The sequence below is a fragment of the Magnolia sinica genome, chromosome 10 (genome assembly GCF_029962835.1).
Source record: "Magnolia sinica isolate HGM2019 chromosome 10, MsV1, whole genome shotgun sequence".
Classification (NCBI taxonomy): domain Eukaryota; kingdom Viridiplantae; phylum Streptophyta; class Magnoliopsida; order Magnoliales; family Magnoliaceae; genus Magnolia; species Magnolia sinica.
Window position 1 is genome coordinate 546,824 of NC_080582.1, and position 22,019 is coordinate 568,842.

The window sequence follows — 22,019 nt, forward strand, 5'->3', positions numbered from 1 at the left end:
GGATTAGGTGTTACACTTGTCCTGAGGGCCACTTTGATGAATGTGTTGTATATTCATACTATCTATCCATTTTCTCATATCATTAGTTTAGGATGTTATATGGAAAATTATGCAGATACAAATATCCGGTGGATCAAACCATTGGAAAAAAAAAAGTATTAAATAGTCATTAAAAGCTTTTTGTAGGTTGCAAAAGTTTTGGATCTAAGCTGATGTTTATATTTTACCTTCATCTGGATATGGTTGACCGTATCAACGGGTTGGATGGAAAAATAACATTACAGATCTGCTTACAATAGGTCTTGAGAAGTTTTTAATGATGGGCATTCAGTCATCACTGATTCTTGTGGTGTTGTTCACCTGAGAATTTGATCCGGCTATTTTTTGAGACTGCAAGCTAAAATGGGCTGAAAAAATGGATGGACAGTGGATGGACAGCTTGGATATATAACACATCATCAAGGTAAGCTCCACAGTAAGGTCCCAGCTACCCCTTAATCCACTTTCAAAACTCTGCAGTAGAGTTTCATTTTATAGAAGGTTTCTTATCGTATCGTTTTAAGATTATGAACTCAAAATTGAAGCATCCCCAAAGCTGGAAGTAGATCACAATAGCAGAAACCAATCGTCAGAATTGAATGTGTGTTATTCAAAACTTTCTCAAGGGCTATAGAAGTTTTCATCCATGTCTCTGTAACCTAATGAACAGGTTGGATGGCATGCAAGCATAGTTGTGGGCTGTGGGAAGGTTTCAACGGTGGGTGGTCATTATCCCAGTTGTTTTCTCCAATATGATCCACTTGAACTACGCATATGCTTTAATTATAGGGGTCGTTTGGCACCATGAATTTGGGAGGATGTGAGGAGATTTTGAGGGGAGTTCAAATCCCTTGATGTTTGACACCATAAAGTAATTGGGTGTTTTAAATTCCCCTCAATCTTAGAGTTTGAAATCCACCATGAGAGTGTGGACTATTAAAATCCTTCCAAGACTTGCATTTGGGCACATGGCCCACTAATGATGTCTTAAAATAATTAGATTATCAATTGCATCGGTATAAATTACTTCAATATGATGATCAGCACTGTCCAAACATTGTCCATATAAATCAATGGTTAAAATCGTTGGTTAGTCACTTGGACATAATTTTGTGCTTGTGGCCCATCTGAGACTTAGAATTTTATCATTGTTGTACAAAGCATATATTTGAGGTGGCTTATTACAACCGTTATGTCAAACATTACATTAGAGATATTAAAGTTGATTTAGTAATTAAATTAAAGCGATGGTAAATATACCATGCAATGAATTCTAGCCCTTGATCAGGCCGTACTAATAATCCAATCAGCAGCAATAAATTCATGCTCTCGCATCTCCAACCATTGATGACACTGGGGAATTGAGCCAGCATCTTTTACTATCTAAAATTTCACATGTGCATGACTGTGGAGGATCATCGTGGGTAAAGTCCACATGATATGGACGGTCCAGATTCATCAACTGAACAACAAAGTCAACCATTGAGCAGCAACGAACCATGATTGTTTTGTCTCGTGACCGGTCAAGTTGGCCTCTGTAAATAAAGAGACATGCAACTTGAACTGAAGAGAAGCAAAGCTTTTATCTGAATTCGTTTCTTGTGAGAGAAAAGAGTGAGGAAAGATGACCGTTATTGAGTCCGTTGTAAAGCTCCTCCTTGAAAAACTTGCTGACCCGATCATTCAAGAAGCTATTCTCTTATATGGGGTTCGTGAACAAGTCGAATTGCTCGTGGCAGAATTCAGGCGGATGCGATGTTTCTTGAAAGACGCAGACACCAAACAAGAAGGAGATGAAAGAGTGAAGAACTGGGTGTGGGACGTGAGAGATGTTGCATACGATGCTGAGGACGTGATCGACACCTTTCTCTTCAAGGTAGCACCACCCTTGAGGCAAAGAGGATTTGTGGGCCGTATTAGAAGGTACGCTTTCACCCCCCTTGAGTTGACAGCTCGCCATGAGGTGGGCTTGGAGATCGAACGGATAAAGAATAAAACCCGTACCATCTCCGAAAGTAGGTCGACTTACGGAATTGAAAATATAGGTCCGCAAGCAGGGACGAGCTCTGCCGGTCGAAGCCACCAAGAATGGAGGCTCACTTCTCCTCTTTCTCAAGAACCCGATTTTGTTGGGTTTGAGAAAGATATGGAGATATTGATGGCCCAATTGATGGAGGGGGAGTCGCGGCGTTGTGTTGTTTCTGTAGTCGGAATGGGTGGTCTGGGTAAAACCACTCTCATCAGGAAAGTTTATAATAACACCCGTGTGAAGACACATTTTTACTCTTGTGAATGGATTTCTATATCACAAGAGTATAGTGTGAGAGATCTTCTGACCAAGATCATAAATCGCTATATGGTGATCTCAGAAGCGGATCTCAAGAACATGGACCTCTTTCAGCTGAGGCATAAAATTTCTTTGTATCTGCAAGAGAAGAGATACCTGATGGTATTAGATGATATATGGACAATGGAAGCATGGAATGCTCTCAATGATGCGTTTCCGGATGTGAATAATGGCAGTAGGGTCGTGCTCACCACACGAAACAAAGGCGTAGCTTTATATGCAGATCCACGAAGCCAGCCCCATGAACTGCGATTTCTAACCAATGAAGAGAGCTGGGATTTGTTCTGTAAAAAAACATTAATCCTAGTACGAGATGGTGGTTGCCCGCAGGATTTAGAGAAGCTGGGAAGAGAGATTGTGGAAAAATGCCATGGTCTCCCTCTTGCGATCGCAGTCATTGGAGGGCTCTTATCAGTAAAGGAACCAAGGGAGTGGGAGAATGTACGCAAGAGCATCAGTTGGCAGTTTGTCAAGGGAGAAGTCAAAATCTCCCACATATTATCTTTGAGCTATAAAGATCTTCCCTATTATTTAAAACCATGTTTTCTCTATCTGGGCAATTTTCCAGAGGACCATGAGTTCCGTGCCAAGGAGCTGATTCAAATGTGGGCCGCTGAAGGGTTTCTTCAACAGAGAGGGGAAGAAACATTAGAAGAGGTTGGAGAAGATTGTCTAAAGGAGTTGATCCAGAGAAGCATGGTTCAGTTAGCAAGAAGAAGTACAGGAGGGAATATTAAAAGTTGTCGCATCCACGATCTTTTACGAGATCTCTCCATATCAGAAGCCAAGGAAGGTATGTTTCTTCAAGTTCACAGTGGGATCAATGCAAGTGCTCCTCTTGTATCTAGAGCCCGTCGAGTTGCAATTTACCATAACAACTCAAGTGAGTACATTTCCTTAAGCCGTTCCACTCCACACCTTCGTTCTGTGTTAATGTATGGCCATGGCTCTCCATGGCTTCAAAGAGAAGAAGAAAAGTTTCTCTTTAGAGGCTTTAAGTTGCTTAGGGTGTTGTATATACACGGTGCAGTAATAGAAAAGGTACCGAGGGAAATAGGTGAACTAATCCACTTGAGATACCTTGGCTGTACAAGCACTGATTTAAGAAGCCTCCCATCGTCGATAGGCAATCTTCATAATTTACAAACTCTATCTATAGCATGTCATGATGGTCTTATGAAGGTACCAAGCACAATCGGGAAGATGAGACAGTTAAGACATTTTCATGTGAAGAGTAGAGATAAGGACTTCCGTGTGACGTATGGACAGATAGAAGGGCGTCCAAGGCTTGACCGGATAAATAGCCTCCAGACTTTATCACTTGTAACATCTGGAAAATGGATGGAAGATGGTTGCTTGGGAAAGCTCACCAATCTTAAAAAATTAGGAATATGCGTACAAACAGAAGCAGATGCCGAGGTATTGTACGAATCGATTGTCAATCTGGATGGCCTCCACTCTCTCTATTTGAAAGGAAGTTTAAGCAAGTTACCCGACTCCAGTTTCTTTCCAATAAACCTCACGAAGCTTACCTTGACCCGGTCTCATTTAAAGGAAGACCCAATGGTGACGTTGGAGAAGCTGAAAAACCTTCGCATTCTCAGATTGCTGATTTGGTCATATCTCGGAAAGGAAATGGCTTGCTCTGCACAAGGGTTTCCTCGACTCGAATCCTTACATCTTCGTGAGTTATATCTATTAGAAGAGTGGGAAGTGGAGAAAGGAGCTATGCCAAGTCTTTTACATTTACATATCGATCAATGCTATGAATTGAAGAAGCTTCCGGAAGGACTGCAACACGTGAGTACCCTCAACAAATTGCAGTTGTGGAGTATGTCCGATGAATTCAAAGCAAGGCTTGAAGAAGACAGGGGAGAGGATTGGGATAAGATTCGGCATATACCCTCCATCGACATAAGCGATGGGATATGCTAATTATCAGTGGGCACATTCTCTCGTTGGCAGAGCTAGGTTGGTTAGACTTGTTTCCCCTCTTTATTTTTATTTACCTCTTTAATCCATACTTAAACTGACTATAATCATATCATTTTTTTTAATCTTTTGGGAATTTATATAGAATTTACATTCCACTGTCTTTTACAAAAACATTTTCAATTGGCTTAATTACCATCCCAGTACATTCCCATTACAATCCCGTTAACTTTCTTAACGCCTGCTTTACCCCATTAAAGGCACGAAATCCAAAATTCAGCTCCATCCGTCATTCCGGTGAACCACACTGTTTCCATTAGTGTGGCCAACCTGAATCATAGATGGGTCTGATTTTTGGGCCCCAGGTCTAAGTTTTCGTGTGGTCACTAATGGATTTCATATAATCATCAGTGGGTCATGTAAAAATCAAGTAATTTATTCTTTTTAAGTTCTTGCTATGAAACTCTCTACTGCTATAGCTTGTCCATTACTTTTATAGTTTGTAACACAGTATTTTATAATTTTCTAATGTCTTTAATTTTTTTTAATTTATTTTTTTATAGAAATCTGCACGTTAATTGTTTGAAGAAATGCTTCAACCAAGACCCTTTTCGCAACTTGTTGTATGGTTAGATGAAACCAACAGATTCTAAGCAGTGGCACTCTATGTCTTTGCAAGTGGTTAATTGGTAAGACTTCTTTCCCCACTTCATTTTTATTTACCTCTTAATCCATACTTCAACTTACTATGATCAAATCATTTTTATTTTTTATTTTTTTATAATTTTGTGAAATGTTTAATTATTTCTTTATATAGAATCTGCACACTAAATGTTTGAAAAAATGCTTCAACCAAGACCCTTTAGCAGTCCTCAGGTTTTGGCATGCATAACTCACTGTATGGTTAGATGAAACCACTATCGTCCATCTGGTTGACCTGACCCTTCTTTGGTGGACTATTGTATAAATTCACATTGGTTTTGATGACTTTAATTGTTAGATCAGTAACTTTTCCTTGTTAAATGTGAACTGTGGACCTTTTTTTTTTTTTTTACTTTTTTTTTTTTGTTTAGAAGTCTTTGATTGGATGGTCAGCATCATCTTATTATCAAAATGATTTTTGAACCATGGTCATTCACAAAGGGGATCTTGTGAAGACAATTGTGTGTAAAAATCAAGATTGCAACTAACAAGGCAGGCCACACATGTCTCTTCAATTGGCAGAATTGGCAATTTTATTTAAACTACCAATACTTTTTTTTAGTGGGAGACCTTATGAATGGACCAGCCTGAATTTTTTTGCATATGCTTATCTTCTATATAATTGTTTGCATGCACTCCTTTTAGTGGCAGTACCCTAATTTTTGGTTGTTGAACATTGATGAACCAAGGAGTTCGAATTTTATGGTCGGTCCAAACTTGCAAGCCAATACTAAACGACAATGGTGATAACCTAACCAAGACAAAAATTAATTTGCTTCTGTAATATGTCTACAATTACTAGTTCTCATTCTATTGAAACCTAACCCAAGCGAAAGTTACTAACCTCCCAATCTTTGGCCTTTTCCGCAGGCATATTTCTATATTTGTTTTTCCTTAAGCATTTACTTTTAGGACACTAATCGAAGGATTAGGAACTTCCAATTTGAGGGCATCCTCCATCCTCACTGAGATCCATGGGATTTATAGTGTGGAGTATCACTAACCCCACTTGTATGGAATAAATGCATCGTGACAGTTTTCACATTTATATACTCTATTTTGCTGATGAGTTGCTATAGTATGAATACTTGCACATCATTTTTAGGCCTTAACCAGAGATTTGATTTGTAGTGTCTAGATTTTATTGGAGAGGTTACTTCGTGTGTTTGAGGGGATTGATGAGAGAATTTACACGTATTCTTCAACAAACTGCTCATTAGGTGGGGGCCACTATATAGCTTCCCTTGCGCACAATTCAGGTCGTTTGCTCATCTAATGTGCCATCATGTACATTAAATGTTGATTGTTCATTTTGTTCACATACGACTGGCTCACTTAATTTGTGTCTGACCTGATTCTTGGACCAAGCGTAACTAGTAGCTGAGGTTTTCTATGCCCACATGTGTGTGGAGCATTGCCTAACCAAATACAGGACATGCACCAATGTAGCATAAGAGTATTAAATAAGAGCTTTCCTTGAAGTGGGTCAAAATTTTTAGAACTTACTATCTTAAAGATCAAGTGTTGGACCTTTCCATCAAGCTGGTTGCTTCTTCGCCATTGAACTGAGGCCATTTCGAGCAGAAAACTCACCTTCATTTACAACTGCAATGATAATATAGCATCTGTTATATAATATACAGTATCAGCTATCGTACATGGAGAAAGACCAGCTTTTAGAGTGCCCATGTACAAACTGAAATCTGATGCTGGTATTTTATCTTATTTTAACCCAGCTGGATATTATCTTGGGAACAAGTTAAATATCAGACTAGAAACACATAGACACTATTGTCATAGGCAGTCAAAATGTTCTTGTATCCTATGTCATTTCTAATTACCATATGATCTATATCTTTGTTTACACCTTTCAGTTGCTTAAGTAGAGTTTGCATATGGGTCAGATATTGATCTTAAATGTGATGAATATAACAGGGGTGATTATTGTTACTCTGGATTGATTTTTTATTTATTTTTTATTTTTTAATATACTAGGATATGACCTCCCATCATTGTACTTGTTTCTGCCACCTATTATGCTTATGCTGCCTCTATCTTGGTTACTGGGACCTTATTGTTTTGTTTGTATCCGTGGAACTTATACAGGATATGATAGAAACAGGAAGCTGATGGAGCGATGGAGAAGTAGAGGAAGAATGTATATTTTGGAAATTTACTTTGCATTGGTTCCTGAAGTATTTGTGCAGTTTGGTAGATAAGACTCTGTTTCAACACCAAGATCAGGGGATCGAGTGCCCATGTGGTGTAGATGGGTGTTTGAGTATGTGTGGTGTGGGTGAGTATGTAAAAAGAAAAGGTTCAGCTTGGGGTTGTCTAAAGCTTGTGGAGGCATGATCAGCAATAGACAATTATCATGAAACTGAGACATAGACTATCCTCTGCGAGGAGGAGATTTTCTAGCATCATCAGTGAAATTCTTGATGTGTCAGGTTTTTCTGATTCCCGTTTCTGTCTTCTTCTTCTTTTCTTTCTTTCTTTCTTTCTTTTTCTCTGAGGTTAGTGATATAATTCACATGCTTGAGGAAGAGAAATACCAACTCCCAAATGAACTGACGAGGAAAGAATGTTAAAGATCTCATCGTTTAAGATGCTAAATATCTTTAGCATCATAAATATAAGATCTTTAACATCTTTTCCTCATCGGTTCATTTGGGGACGATGAGATCTTTAGTCTCATGCAATGGAGTTCATGAGTTGTGAAGGATATATTTTGACATCAGGTTTCTTGGGGGATTTTCTTCTCGGTTTCTTTTGTACCTTCGGTTTTTATTAATAAGCATCATTATTAATTTTTTGAAATGTGAAGTTGTGTTTAGCTCTCAAATGCATCTCAACAATCGATATTACTAAATCATGGATTTTATTTTATTTTTAAGGTAAGCTGGACTTGAACTGGATAGTGCATCCCTGTCTTCCCTCTCAGCAGCTGGGTCCATTCCTATTGTTCAATCAGTTCCAATCTGTAGAATTAGTGTCTGGAATGCTCCAAGGGTCCTCCCAAAACGCGTCAACCGTCAGTGGGATTCCAGCTCATCATGATTGGCTGTAGATCATGAAAAGTTTGTGGTTTGATTTTGGGAAACAATGTTGGTTGAAGGTCTGCCTGTCTACTCTTTGGGAATGCCCCTGTTGTTCCCGTCAAGTTCATGTTCTTTGGAGGGATCTTTTCACTGGGCCTGTGATGGTCACACTATTTTGTTTTTTTTTTGTTTTTGTTTTTTTGCTTTTTTTTTTTTTTTTCCTGCAGCTATTGTATATCTCGAGGATATTTTTGTTTTTTGTATAGTTTTTATTCGTTGGAGTATATGATAGGTGAGATTCGAATATTTTTGTGATGCCCACCTGAAAGTTGTAAATTTCCTACCATCAACAAAGTTTCAGGTGGTGTGCTCCCATCTTTTTGAAAAAAGATAAAAGGAAAGGAAAAAAAAGTGGACTTGAACCATAGACCTTAACGCTGAAACAAACCTCATTTACCATTGAGCCATGGGCTTGAACCACTAGGCCATGGATAGTTCTTAGAAGCGTAGATTGAAATAACTATTTTCATCTCAGCCTCTGAATGAGTGTAAAGGGGGTCTTTCAAAACGTTGTTTGGATAAACGATGGTTATTAGGAATCTTTTCCTTGCAAATACTTCTATTTCCAGTTTGCTCTTTCCCAAGTCTATTCATGCACCCAAATGAGAAGAAGGGGGTTGAACTAAAATAAATAAATAAATCCAATTATAGATCCTCAGCTTCGTGGAAAGAAATAATAAAACTGTCCAACGTTGTTGTATTCGCAAATGCCTCGTTCTTAGTGGGAAATGGTAATAATGTTAGATTTTGGGTGGACAGATGGTAGGGAGAACCACCATTTCAACTCTCCTTCCTTTTGCTTGCCCGGCTTTCTCTGAATATCATCATATCAGTAGCTGATCGTTTCTTTTTTCTACACGGAAATTTAGAGTGTGGACTCCTAAGTTCAATAGAAATTTGAAAGACAATGACGCATGCAACCGTTTGATTTGGAAGCTGATGTTTCCTTATCTCAGAACTATGATAGGTCGGGAGTGTTTTGGATTCGGTCCCTATTTCAAATTTTGTTTTCTCCGGAGTCTATAGACATCCCTGGCTACACGGGCCTAGTGTGGTCTTGAGTAGGCCTGTCAATGGATCAAAGCTGGATCAAATTGGGTGGATCCGAACCGATTCGATTATTAACGGATCAGCATCTTAAGATCCAGACCTGCCCCATCGGACCTGTGTAGTGGATACAGACCCGCCCAACCAAATCTGTCAATAGGTCGGAGCTGGATCAGGTCTACTAGCCACCTATACAAGTCGGCATCAGTCCATGCCAAGCTCAAGACTAATATACAATTTTAAGAAAATCTATCAAGTAACAAATCCATCAAGTCAAATTAATAGTCTAAAAGTAAGCTAATACAAAAAGCAAACAGTCATGAAACTCCATCCCGTATCAATTCCAAGAAAATATCAGACACTTTTTTTTTTTTTTTACATAGGTTGCCAGCTGTGCAGAGAGAGAAATGAGGAAGGGAAGAGAATAACTTAGAATTATTATTATTATTTTGGTTTTGAGTTTTTTAGACGGATGGCCGAGATTAAAACATTCATCGGAATAATCGAATCGGGCCTTACCTGGATCGGATCAGGTGGATCTGGAACCGATTCGATTATCAACGGATTGACATCCAGATCCAACCCATTAGACCTGTATAGTGGTCTAGACTCACTATAAATGGATCAGATCAAATCGAATTCGATGGGTTGATATGATCCATTAACAGGCCTAGTCTTATGGGGGGCCTTAAAAATCACAGCTTTTGTGTGGCTGGTGGGTCGACGGTGAATGCTGTGGACACGTGAAATTTTAGAAAGTAAAATGCTGGCTTGATTCCTGCCAATGTCATGAATGGTTGGAGATGCAAGAGTATGAATTTCATGATGTTGATTAGAGCATTAATGTCGCTGAATCAAGGGCTAGGATTTGCATGACTTTAGAGTGGATTGCGTACGAGTTGCTCAGTACGCTTTGGCATTCTGAGTAAACTCTGCCACGCACGCAATGTATGTGTCTTGTCCATGCTGTCCGTCCATTTTACCAGCTTATTTTAGTAATGACCCAAAATTGAAGCATATCCAAAGCTCAACTGGACCACCCCACAGAAAATAGAGGGAATAATGACGTCCACCATTGAAATATTTCTACTGTCCACAATATTGTTTATTTGTCCTCTAACATGTTCATAAGGTCACACAAACATGGATTAAAGGAAAACATAAATATCAGCTTTATTATTCAAAGCTTCCATGGCGAAATAATGTTCAATTCACATTATTTCTTGTGGTGTTGCCCACTTGATTTTTTTATATGCTTCAATTTTGGGCTTGTATCTCAAAATGATCTTAAAAAATCGGTAGACCACATGGATAAGACACATACATCAAGGTAGACCTTGTAGAGTTTAACTCAACAGGCTTACAGCGTGGACAAGGACCCTTGCTTTTTATCAAATGCTTTATTGGGGGCCCTCATTTTTCAATCAGTCTAAATTTGGCCCAAGCTCATGGCAGGCTGCCAAAATAGTTCAGTCCGAGCTCAGCCCAAATTGTTGATATGGCCCACCTAAGTCCAAGCCTGAATTTTCACATTTTTGACATTGGTTCCCTTTCACAAGTTTCCCTCCACTAGCATATATATATATATATATATATATATATATATATATATATATATATATATATATATATATATATATATATATATATATATATATAGTTGCATTTTTAAAAGCAAAAGAGAGATAAAAGACTTATAAGAATAAAGGAACATTTGTCTTTCTTTCCTTCCTTCTTAGAGAAAAAAAGAAAAAGAAAAATGGAGAGAGAGAGAGAGAGAGAGAGAGAGTGTGTGTGTGTCCAAGATGCATGGCATATTGGGAGGATACAGGGTATGTACGTATGAAGCCAGGTTGGGCTAAGATCCAATAACTGATTGGACCATGCATGCTGAGCCAATCCAGCCCATGGGCCAACCCAATAAGTCCAAGCCCAGTTCAAAGACTGATTGGGCCAGCCAGCCCATTGCCACCTTTAATTTGAAGTTCAGTTCCATCGTTTCCATACCCCTTTCATCACTTAATATTAACTCACCACAAGAAACTGCTGCATCACCGACACTTTTTTGCTGGTCGCCAACATGCACCACCGGCGAGCGTCCCGAAAATCTATTCTATCGGGATGGAGTAACCGTTGAAGACAGTAACTGAAACCCGCTACTGACGAAGGTCCATTAAAAAAGAAAAAAAGAAAACCCTACCTCCCCTCTTTCTCATTCTCTCTCTCCATCCCTCCCTCTCTCACTCCCGAAACCGACGGCCTCTCTCTCTCTCTCTCTCTCTCTCTCTCTCTCTCTCTCTCTCTTATTCCATCCTCCCAAAACCGACAACCTAGCTCTCTCACTTTAAATGCTAGAGGAGAGAGCTCCCCTTTGGATTTGCAGATCTCAACGAGCTCATGTAATTTCAATGGCAGACCTGTTCGATTCTCATGCTCGCATCGGATTTAAGGTTTCTTCTAATTTCTTGTTCCCCGTTTTATCGATTTAGGGTAAGAGAGAATGTGATCCTTTCGATCTCCTCCTCCTGCATTGTTACGTTAGGGCCTGTTTGGATGCCTGTAAGTTCTTTTAAGTTGTAAGTGACTTACAGGTGAAAGTTATTTACAGGTAACCTATTTGGATGTAAGTTGTAAGCCACTTACAGGTAAGTTACTTTTTCTGTTTGGATAACTTGTAAGTTACTTACAGGTAGAAAGCTGTATATTCACATCGAGCATATCTTAGATTTGAGAATCGTTCTAAAATGTTATAATCATATAAAAAAACATGGGATCAAATATGTTATTTTGTTAAGCCCATGAGGATGAGTATTTGAGATAATTATTAAGCTAAACCAATCATCACTTGGGCCACGAATTCAAAAAATCTATAATATGGAGTAATAACTCAATTTAAGCATTAAGAATAAACTTAAAAACATTAATAGAAAATCTAATAATTAAATTACTTGCATTCCAACTGTGCAATTTGATGTAATTTCTAAGGGCCAGCGCATCATCAATCCCACTCAATCATCAAAGTTTTTCTCATTCTCTAATGAGGAGTTTGATGCTCAGGATCTAAGAGATTCACAAACACTGATGTAGATCATTAAATTACTTGCATTCTAACTGTGCGATCTAAGAGATTCACAAACACTGATGTACATTATTAAATTACTTGCATTCTAACTGTGCAATCTAAGAGATTCACCAACACCGCGAGTACATCATAGGATCACCAACCACAGGCTACAGTGAGACCAACCAAATAAACGATCTACAAAATCACCAACCACAGGCCACAGTCCCTGATGGTTTCATGGGATGCTGCATCACATGATTCGTTCGGATTAGAGGCCCATGACACGTGTGAAAAAATACACAGGTGCGTATAAGTGACTGTTTGGATGCTAGCGTGCCTTATAGAGTAACGTCAAACCACTCCCATTTTCAAAGGAGAAAATAAGGGTGGATAAAACCCTACCGTTTTAGGAGGAGAAGAGACAGAAGGCAGTAACTGCAGCGAGAGATTGCAAAGACGGAGAGAGATTTGGTGGGTTGGTGCGTTTCTCCCTCTTCCCCTCTTTTTAAAAATCTGACCGTTGAGCCTGTAAGTGACTTACAGGGAAGTGACTTCCCCACCCCAACCCCCTGCAGTTTTTTGGTAGATTTGCCTGTAAGTGACTTACAGGTGATTTTTCTCCCCCAAACACCACTTGTAAGTGACTTCCCTATAAGTAACTTCTCACTTACCCAACTTACAGGCATCCAAACAGCCTGTTGGGGTTTCATCAAAGTCTATTCTGTTTTCTAGGGCTTCTTAAGTCGCATGAATTATCTAGCGAATTTTGGGGATTTCTGGAGTTGCATTTTGATGTCAAGATTGTTTCATGGGATTTTTGTTTTATTTTATCTATTTTTTTGTTGTTTGATGATTTAGATCTTTTGCATATTAAATTTTTTTTTTAATTACAGAGATCTTTTTTGGTGTAGTTCTTTAATTAGGAGGAAAAAACAGAGAACTATGTGGATTTGTAGGGAGTATCTGTTGAGCATTTGTTGCTTCGCTTTCTCTCATGCAGATGTTGTACGAAAGCATGAAAAGAAGGTAGAGAGGGTGGTAGAAAGGGGTCACTTGATAGACGGTGAGATCGATGATAGTGAGGCATTCAAGAAATTGACAAATGGATTTACTCGTCATGATCATCCTGCAGTTGTTTAGGTTTTTTCTCTATCCCTTTGCTGGCGTGTGGGTCCTAAACAGAACTTTATCGAAGTTTTCAATGGTGGGTGTCATTATCCCCACTATTTCCCATGGTGTGGTCCACTTGAGCTTTGATCTGCTTCGTTTTTGGGCTCATGCCTCGTTTTTGGGCTCATGCCTTAAAAATGGATGGACACAAGAGACATGAAACACATGCATGAGCTGAAAAAATGGATGGACAACATTGATAGAAAACACATACATCACAGTGGATCCCTCCTAATGATGTATGATAATATCAGTTTGAAAATCATTTGGGCATTTCCTACTTACCCTTCCTAATGATGTATGAAAATACATATAGGACTCGATCGAAACAGAACAATTACAGGATCCAACCCAGCAGCATCCAAAACTGCCTGCAGGTTGGCTGGAACACAGCTTTGAGAAGATCCAAAATCAGCCCTACTTCGACCTGGCCACTCTGAGCACAGCCTAACTCTAATTCAGCAACTAAAAAACTTCATCATCCAGTCCCTTCGAAACATTGGCTTGCCATCTTCTGACCAAAATCCACTTGGAAATGTGGCTGCAGATGCAAATGACCAAAAAACTCTGGCCCACGACCAACAATCTTACCATAGGCCTCCAAGAAGATCACTCAAAACCACTTCATCGCCTTGCCCGAGAAGATCCCCAAGCTGCAAACATGCAAACAAACAAAATAAACATAGACCACTCCTCAACCTGAAAAACCAAAAACTGTCCTAGGATACCAAACCAAGGACTTCCATCACTTGCTAGATCTAATACTCTCAATAATTTAAATTCTGAAATCATTCTACACAAAGAGGAAGAGAACAACTCCTTGTCTTATATGGTCTTTGGTCAACCTTTTTGCATGGCTCAAATATCCTGCATTGAAACTCATGACAACATCATGGTTTTTGGTCATTAGTCTCATTGATTGAATGCAAGTTGTTCTTTTGGTTTGTCACTTTTGTGCTTGTTTTGTGGCTATTCTCAATGTCCATGATCTCCCAAGTATAGTTGCTCATTGAGATCATGGATAAGGCTTAGATGATGGCATTGCTCAGCAATTTGGCTAAGGTACATTTTTAGGTTTCAATTATTCTTCTTTTTATACGTGATGTATGATAAATTCTCTTCCTTGTGGTTCTTTCGCTGGATTTAGATAATATTTATAAATTCTAATTTTTTTAATGGGATTCTAATTCAGGGAAGCCTTTGCTCTTTATAATTTTGTTGAATGACAGTTTGCTCTTTATAATTCTAATTCTGATGGTAAAATAAAATAATTTTATTATAGATTTAGTTCAGTTGTCCTTTTATAAACAGGAATTAGTTTGTGTTTCAAAATACTAAATCTCTAGCCAATTTGAAGTGGCACTGGCAAAATCATGTACAAATCCATGTGTTTTATTTATCTGTTACTTTTTCAGTATGACAAGCAATGTTGGAAGAGAAACATATTCTACCTGGTCAATGCATTTTTATTTTTTTTTTCCTTTTTATCATACATTCTAAAACTGTGCTGCTCATGTTACCCAATCGTTTTGACTTAAAGGAGGAAAAAATGTAAAGAAATGGTGGTCTTTTTAGATCTTCCTTGGTGAGTCATTCCTTGTATAGTGGAAGAATATTGGAAGAGAGATAAACCTTGCAGTTTTGATTTTATTTTAATTTTGTGAAGAATAAAACTTTAAGTTTTTGTTCCATAACATATGGGTAAATTTTTGTACCTCTCATATCTTTTTCTTTTTTTCTCTAAGATTTTTAGGTTTTGTTTTAACTCTTTTCTTCCGTGGTTTACTCTTGTTTCTTTATGGTTTTTATGGTTTGGTTTTAACTATTTTATTTTGCCTACATCGATCGTGTGTGCAATTGTTTTTTATAATAATTAGAACTAGAGCAAAATGTTAAAATTCCTTTTAGCACAAGATTGTTGGTGTATGTTGCAATTGTTTTTTAAACAGTTGGATCCAGTTCAACAAAATTTGAGGTGTCAAAATTAGATGGATTTGATTACATATTACATAAATTGAAGATAAATGTGGTGTTAATAAAGGAAGGTTCTACAATTGTAATTGAATGGAGAAAAAAAAAAAAAAAAAACGTTCATAAAGATGAAATATGACCTTTTTTAGAAGAAAAACATGATAGATATGGAGAATCTTCTTTTTGTATTAGATGATTTGGTTTTACTCAACATATATGATTTAACTACTATCAAAGTTTTTTTTAAGACAAATTATATAACATATGCAAAGAAAAATTAACGTCAAACAATATTTTTCTTACATAACAACTATGAAACTTGAAAATGAATGACGAGTCCCCTTGACAAGAATATTTAAAGGCAATAATTCAAATCTTAATATAGAATTAGGATTTTCTAGTGATACCATAATGGTAAGAGGAAGATCTATTGATAAAAGGCACCAATGTGGGAAATCAAACAAGATCCAAATTGAAATGTCACAAAATAAGAAAGTATTAGAATTATTAAAAAAAAATAACTACTTAAATTGTTAATTTAAAATGATAAATTGAAAATTTTCAAACCTAATTTATATCATTAAGTAGTAGGTTTAAAGGGTTCTTAAGAACACCCAGTTGAGAAAGGTAATTCATCCAATGACGGAAAAATCTTATTAATGTAATTCAACAAAGAATTTAAACCATTAATAGATTTTAAATTTCAACATTTCATTTTTTATGACACTAAACCAAGATTATTTTTATACATATCAATTATATGATGGTGACATAGTTTATATGAATAATGATAACATATATATTATGGGAAATAGAGATGTCAAAATCGTTACAAGAACCATTCAAAATTTATATGAGAAAAACCCTTTGTGGAAAAAAAACCATGACACAAAGTGACGAGTAATGTACTATAAAAGTAGAAATTACAAGAGATAGTATTATACTAATTCGAACAAGCCTCGAATCTCTTTCCACAAGCCCTAACTATGCCCTTGAACCCTTAGGAACGATTTAGAAAACCTTAATACACTTCTCTCTCTCTCCCAAATTCTGTTTACACTTGATATATATAGTGTTACAATCAAAATAGGAAACATCTTGCGCACTTTTGCAATTTTGCGCACGTATTAGATGGAACTTTTGATGGCATCGACACCCATCTAGGATTTGTTGATGGCATCAAACTTCCTCTGATGTCATTGAGTAGCAATACTAAAACATTTCAGAAACCAACATGGATTTTTTGGATTTTCTCGATAGGATTGAACATCTGTCGATGGCATCAACATCTGCTTGCTGTCAATAGACCCTATTATTGATAGATTTAAGACATCAACCACAAATATGATCAATGAGCAATGATGACTGCAAAGGGAAAGTTCGTAGGTGGTCTATATCGGTTGATCGAAGATATCATAGATGACAATGTTGTTATTGCTAATATTGTGATAGAGTTTGCTACTATCTAACGAAGTCGGTTGGGTTGACTCGAACCCGCGTTAAGTAGAGAGTAGAGGAAATGACATTTTGGTCCCTAACATGAGATGTTAGCGTGATTTATTAACCAAGTGTATGAAAAAGAACAAATTTAAAAGAGAATTATATATCTATATTTAAGAGATGTATAGATGTATTACTGTAATTAGAGGGCGTCTATAAGAGTAAACTCCATATTTTCCAAACAATGTCTTGATGCGACCAACCCGCATTGATGGAGCTCATTCTCTTGTTATCCAAACCATTGCTCTCATGGACTCTATGGTGGATGGAGAAATTTTTCCAAAAATATCATAGATCAATATTTCATAACTTGGTTTAGAAAAAAAATATAGCAAAGATCCAAAAAGAGAGGGCCCCGGATTTGACATCTATGATCTTCCACTTTAGAAGAGTTTTGGGAACCCTTCTTCAGGGTAACATGGATACCCATGGATGATCTGGGTCAAACACAATTTGGTTGGTGACCCAACACAACCAAGTAGCCGTTGTCAAAGCTGGCTTTGTAAGCCCTACCATGATGTATGTGTTTTATCAACATTGTAAATCGTTTTTGTGCTTATCCCAGGGGACGAGCCCAAATTTAAAGCATCACGGATCAAGCCAGCTCCACCACCAAAAAAGAAGAAGAAGAAGAAGAAGAAGATATGGATAATAAAGTCCACCATTTAAACCTTCCCAGGGCTGCATTGATATAGATAGATAGGCATGCTCACTGGTGCACCTGTGCACATTTGCATACGTGTCGTGGGCGTCTAATCCGAATGGTCTATGTGATGCACCATCCCATGAAACTGATAGTGACCGATTTTCACCCTATTTTGAAACTCCGGTGGGCCATAGCAAAGAAAAATGTAAATCAAGGGAGGAAACTGTTTTCTTTTTTCATGGCCCACCAAAGTTTTGGATCAAAGTAAAAGTTGGACCCTGGAGGTTTCATGGGGTGCTGCGTCACGTGGACCATTCAGATTTTGGACTCATATCATATATGATGAGTTCTCAAAAAGTTTGTGCGATTGCCCGTTGAGTTTTCAAATGTTATTGATCCAATACTTAACGTAACCCTAGAAGTTTTCAACTGTTATTTCCTATGGTGTGATCCACTTGAGTGTTGGATCTATTTCATTTTTCGGTTCATGCCATAAAATGAATTGAAAAAATGGATGGATAAAACATACTGATCATTGTGGGGCCCACAAAACACCAACTATCTGTTTAATGAACAATGGACCCCACTTGTTTAAGTACACATCAAATGTGATCCATCAAACTAGAATAGGCCCAATGAATACATGGGAGTTAAACAAAAGGCATTCTGGTATAAGTCAAGGCAACAACGTTGACGTTGGTGCTTCCCCCAAATCTCAATCATACGTTTGAGTGTTACCATCCAACTGCTACGAACACGCTTTCATATATGTCTCATTACACCCTCATCTACACCAAAAGCGTACATGTCCACCGGATTGCCAGCTGACCCTGCCAGTAGCAGGCTGGTTACTGCATGCTGTTCTCTCATGATGTATGTATTTCATCCACTCCGTCCATCTATTGTTTCAGATAATTTTAAAGGATGATCCCAAAAATGAGATACATCCAAATCTCAAGTGAACCACAACACAAGAAAACAGCGGTGATTAAATACTCGTCATTAAAAACATCCTGGGGCCCACTGTAATGTTTATTTTCCATCCATCCAACTTATGATCAATTAGGTCACACAGACCTGGACGAAGGTAAAACACAAATATCAGCTTCATCCAAAACTTCTATGGCCCCAAAAAGTTTTTAATGGTCGGCATCAATTACCAATGTTACTATGGTGTGGTCCACATTAGATTTGGATCTTCCTCATTTTTGGGTTCATAGCTGGAAAAGTCATTCCGAAAATAGATGAATGGCATAGATAAAACACATACATCATGGTAGGGCCCACATAGCACAGTCTAGCAGCTACCGCCTACTGACAGCGTCAGCAGGCAATTCGCGTCCCACCGCAACTACCTTGCACATCAATCCTATTACAAACAAAAAGGGTTAATAGCACCTACCTCCCCTCACGTGACATTTACATATATCTTCCCCTAATTTTAGAACATTACAGATACCTCCTCCTATATTTCCAAAATTCATCATGGAAAAGCAATTAATTAATTATTTCACCTTTATCTCATGGCAGTCTATAACGTGTATGTTATCGAAACCTATTCAATCTTAGGGCTGTGCATGAACTGTGTTAGCTCGGTTAGCTCACTCGGCTCAACTCAAAAAAGCTCGATTGAACTCAGTTTGAAACTCATTTCAAGCTGAGTCGAGCTTAATTTTTACAGTACCCGCCATGCTGATTATATGAAATCCACTCCAACCATTAGATGCCCCACTAAAATTTAGGCCTAGGGCACAAAAGTCAAGCCTATCAATGAATTGAGTGACATCAAGGGAAATAGTTTATAGGGTTAGCATTGCCATGTGTACTGTTTCTAATTGTGTAGTCTACTTGAATCATGGATATGTAGCTGAGTTTTGAGCCCAGGGTCTAATAGGGGTGATGCACCTAGTGATCAAGGTGGACTTCACATAAACATCAGAGTGGACCATTGGTCTCTTGTGCAAACTTCAAGTTGTCTGCTCACCTGATATGTCATCTTACGCATATCCATGTTGGCATGTTGGGATCTCAAACACATATCCATGTTGGCATGTGCAGCTGCATGTGGATGATCACAATTCCACGTGTGGGCTTAGACTCTATTTTATGCTTACTTGATATTGTTTGGTGATGTTACAATATGAATAAATAGCTTAATTTTTGTTGTAGATAGAGAACTCATTGATGAGCCAATGCATTTGAATCTTTTTTGCATTCAATCCATGTTTTAGAGCCCATATTGGATGACTCTAGTAATTTCACATCCAGAACTAGAAATGTGCTCTTGTTAGTAATATAGATGCTTTAGAGCCTATATTGGATGAGTATAGTAATTTCACATCCAGAGCTTGAAATGTGTTCTTGTTAGTAATATAGATGCTTTAGAGCCTATATTGGATGAGTATAGTAATTTCACATCCAGAGCTTGAAATGCGTTTTTGTTAGTAATATTCCTGCAACTTCTGAAAGTTCTCTATTTTTTATTACGCAAGCAAATGTAATTGAGAACTATTTGTCATCTAATCTTTGGCCATGCTTTTCCAGGACAATTAATGTATTATTTTCTTGACAGACTTTTATAGGACATTGATGGATGAATTAGGAGCTTCGTTTTGTAAGATTTTTGGAGCATCTTCCATCTGTAGCGAGCCTATCAAATCAAAGTTTGGATATTAGAACTACTGGCTCGCCTTGCAACCCTCATCAAGACACTCCGAGTGAATGCTCTAGAAACTTATACTTCCATGTTTTATTCATTATTAGTTTTTAAAGCCCGGTATATGCTTTGAATTTTATTTATTTATTTATTCATTTATTATTTTATTTTATAGATTTAATCAACCAAATTCTAGCAGATAACTTCCCAGTTTTAATCACGATTTTCTTTTTTTGCCAGACATTTTTCTCACAGTAGAAACTGTGATGATGTGCACGTGAAAACTGACCAGACAGAGTGACGAACGGTGGAATTGTGACTAGATGGTGATGAGATGTTTGGATCATATTTTCTAATTGTAACCTGAGGGTGTATGTATTTTTTGTTATATATCTTTCGATTATATGTTATATACTTCAATTGGCACAAATAATTCATTTAACGTTTGATTTATTTCACAGTATCCATTAATGTCATTGCCTGATTGTAGTAAATAGGAAACAATTTCTTTACAATGTGAACCTAAAAGGAATTCCACACCAATTTCCCTTATTTTTAAGTGTCATATTCTGCATAATACATAATGATGGAGCTACAGTGAGCTCAGATTTTCTTTCATCTGCACAATTGACCCCATGGTTCTGAAACACATATAGTGGATATGATGGCAAATGTTCCAAACCATTGTTTCTGCGGCTTTCTCTTCATCGAACTTAAAATGTTGTCACAATTTTTTAATAAATTGCCTATCTACTGGAGTCTAATTGAAGGATCAGATATTATACGTCTGGAAGACTAATTGAAAGACAGGCATGGTCTATAGGCCAATCAAATCAACAGTTCAGATCAGTGAACTACATGGCCCATTGTTTTGAAACGGTGATTATAATCACTGGATAGGAAATGGGCGATCCGTATTTATCATACTAGAAAAGTTTCATCATTCTCTAGACCATGCATCATGTGAAGTCCACCTTGATCATCAATTGCTCCAGACAAAACACATTGACCCATACCCTCACACATGAGCTCCATCACTGGAAGTAGGAACGTTGTTACTGTTCAGTCATCGGTGGGACTCATCATGATGTAACCATTCCATCCATCTAATTTTCCGGGTCATTTCAAGGCATGAGCCCCAAAATGAAGAAGATCCAAATTTCAAGTGGACCACGCCATACGAAACAATGGTGATTGAATGGCCACCATATTTATTAAAAAAAAAAAAAAAACTGATTAGGGTTTATCTTAATGCCTATCATAATGTTTATTTTCCATGTAACCTGTTGATCACATCATACATTCATGGATGAAGTGTTAATAAATAATTTTTATTTTAAAAAAAAAAAAAAACACTTTTGTAGCCCATAAGAAGTGTTTAATGGTGGGTCATCAGCACTATTTCATGCGGTGTGATTCACTCAAGATTTAGATCTACTTAATTTTTTGGCTCATGAACTTAAAACAATATGAAAAATTAAAATAAAAATGGATAGACAGTGTGGATTAATAACATACATCACGGTGGAAAACCATATGCAATTGAGGTTAAAAGCACCGGTTTTATGTCTTCCCTGAACGGGATTGCCTGTGCTTTTCCCGGCCCAAGAAGTTCATCTAATCGGAAACCATGTGGGGCCCACATAGATTCTCGTCAAAAATCCACTCCGTCTATGAGTTTTGCAAGACAATAATATCCTGTTTTCTAAATAACAGGCAGATCCAAGCCTCAGGTGGATCACACAACATTAAACAGTGGGAATGCAACTTTCTACCATTGAAACCTTCCTAGAGCCGACCATGATGTTTATAGGATATGCAAAGTGTTCATATCGTTATTACGA

General features: G+C 37.6%; 1 protein-coding gene and 1 pseudogene across 6 annotated transcripts; one reads left to right on the forward strand and one right to left on the reverse strand.

Moving 5' to 3' along the window:
* Positions 1-22,019, reverse strand: part of LOC131257677 (putative 4-hydroxy-4-methyl-2-oxoglutarate aldolase 3) — a 63,695-nt pseudogene that overhangs the window by 38,487 nt on the left and 3,189 nt on the right.
* Positions 1,249-20,596, forward strand: LOC131257674 (putative disease resistance RPP13-like protein 3). Of its 6 annotated transcripts, XM_058258467.1 has the most exons (4): positions 1,315-3,179; positions 4,882-5,007; positions 7,918-8,255; positions 8,289-8,664. In XM_058258467.1, the coding sequence occupies exons 1-2, from the start codon at positions 1,664-1,666 to the stop codon at positions 4,902-4,904; spliced, it is 1,539 nt and encodes a 512-aa protein (XP_058114450.1). In that variant the 5' UTR covers positions 1,315-1,663; the 3' UTR covers positions 4,905-5,007; positions 7,918-8,255; positions 8,289-8,664. The 6 variants fall into 6 exon arrangements, with proteins under 6 accessions (XP_058114447.1, XP_058114446.1, XP_058114451.1 ...); XM_058258464.1 differs by lacking the exons at positions 7,918-8,255; positions 8,289-8,664 and adding an exon at positions 20,416-20,596 and having other exon boundaries at positions 1,249-4,357; XM_058258463.1 differs by lacking the exons at positions 7,918-8,255; positions 8,289-8,664 and adding an exon at positions 7,127-7,307 and having other exon boundaries at positions 1,249-4,357.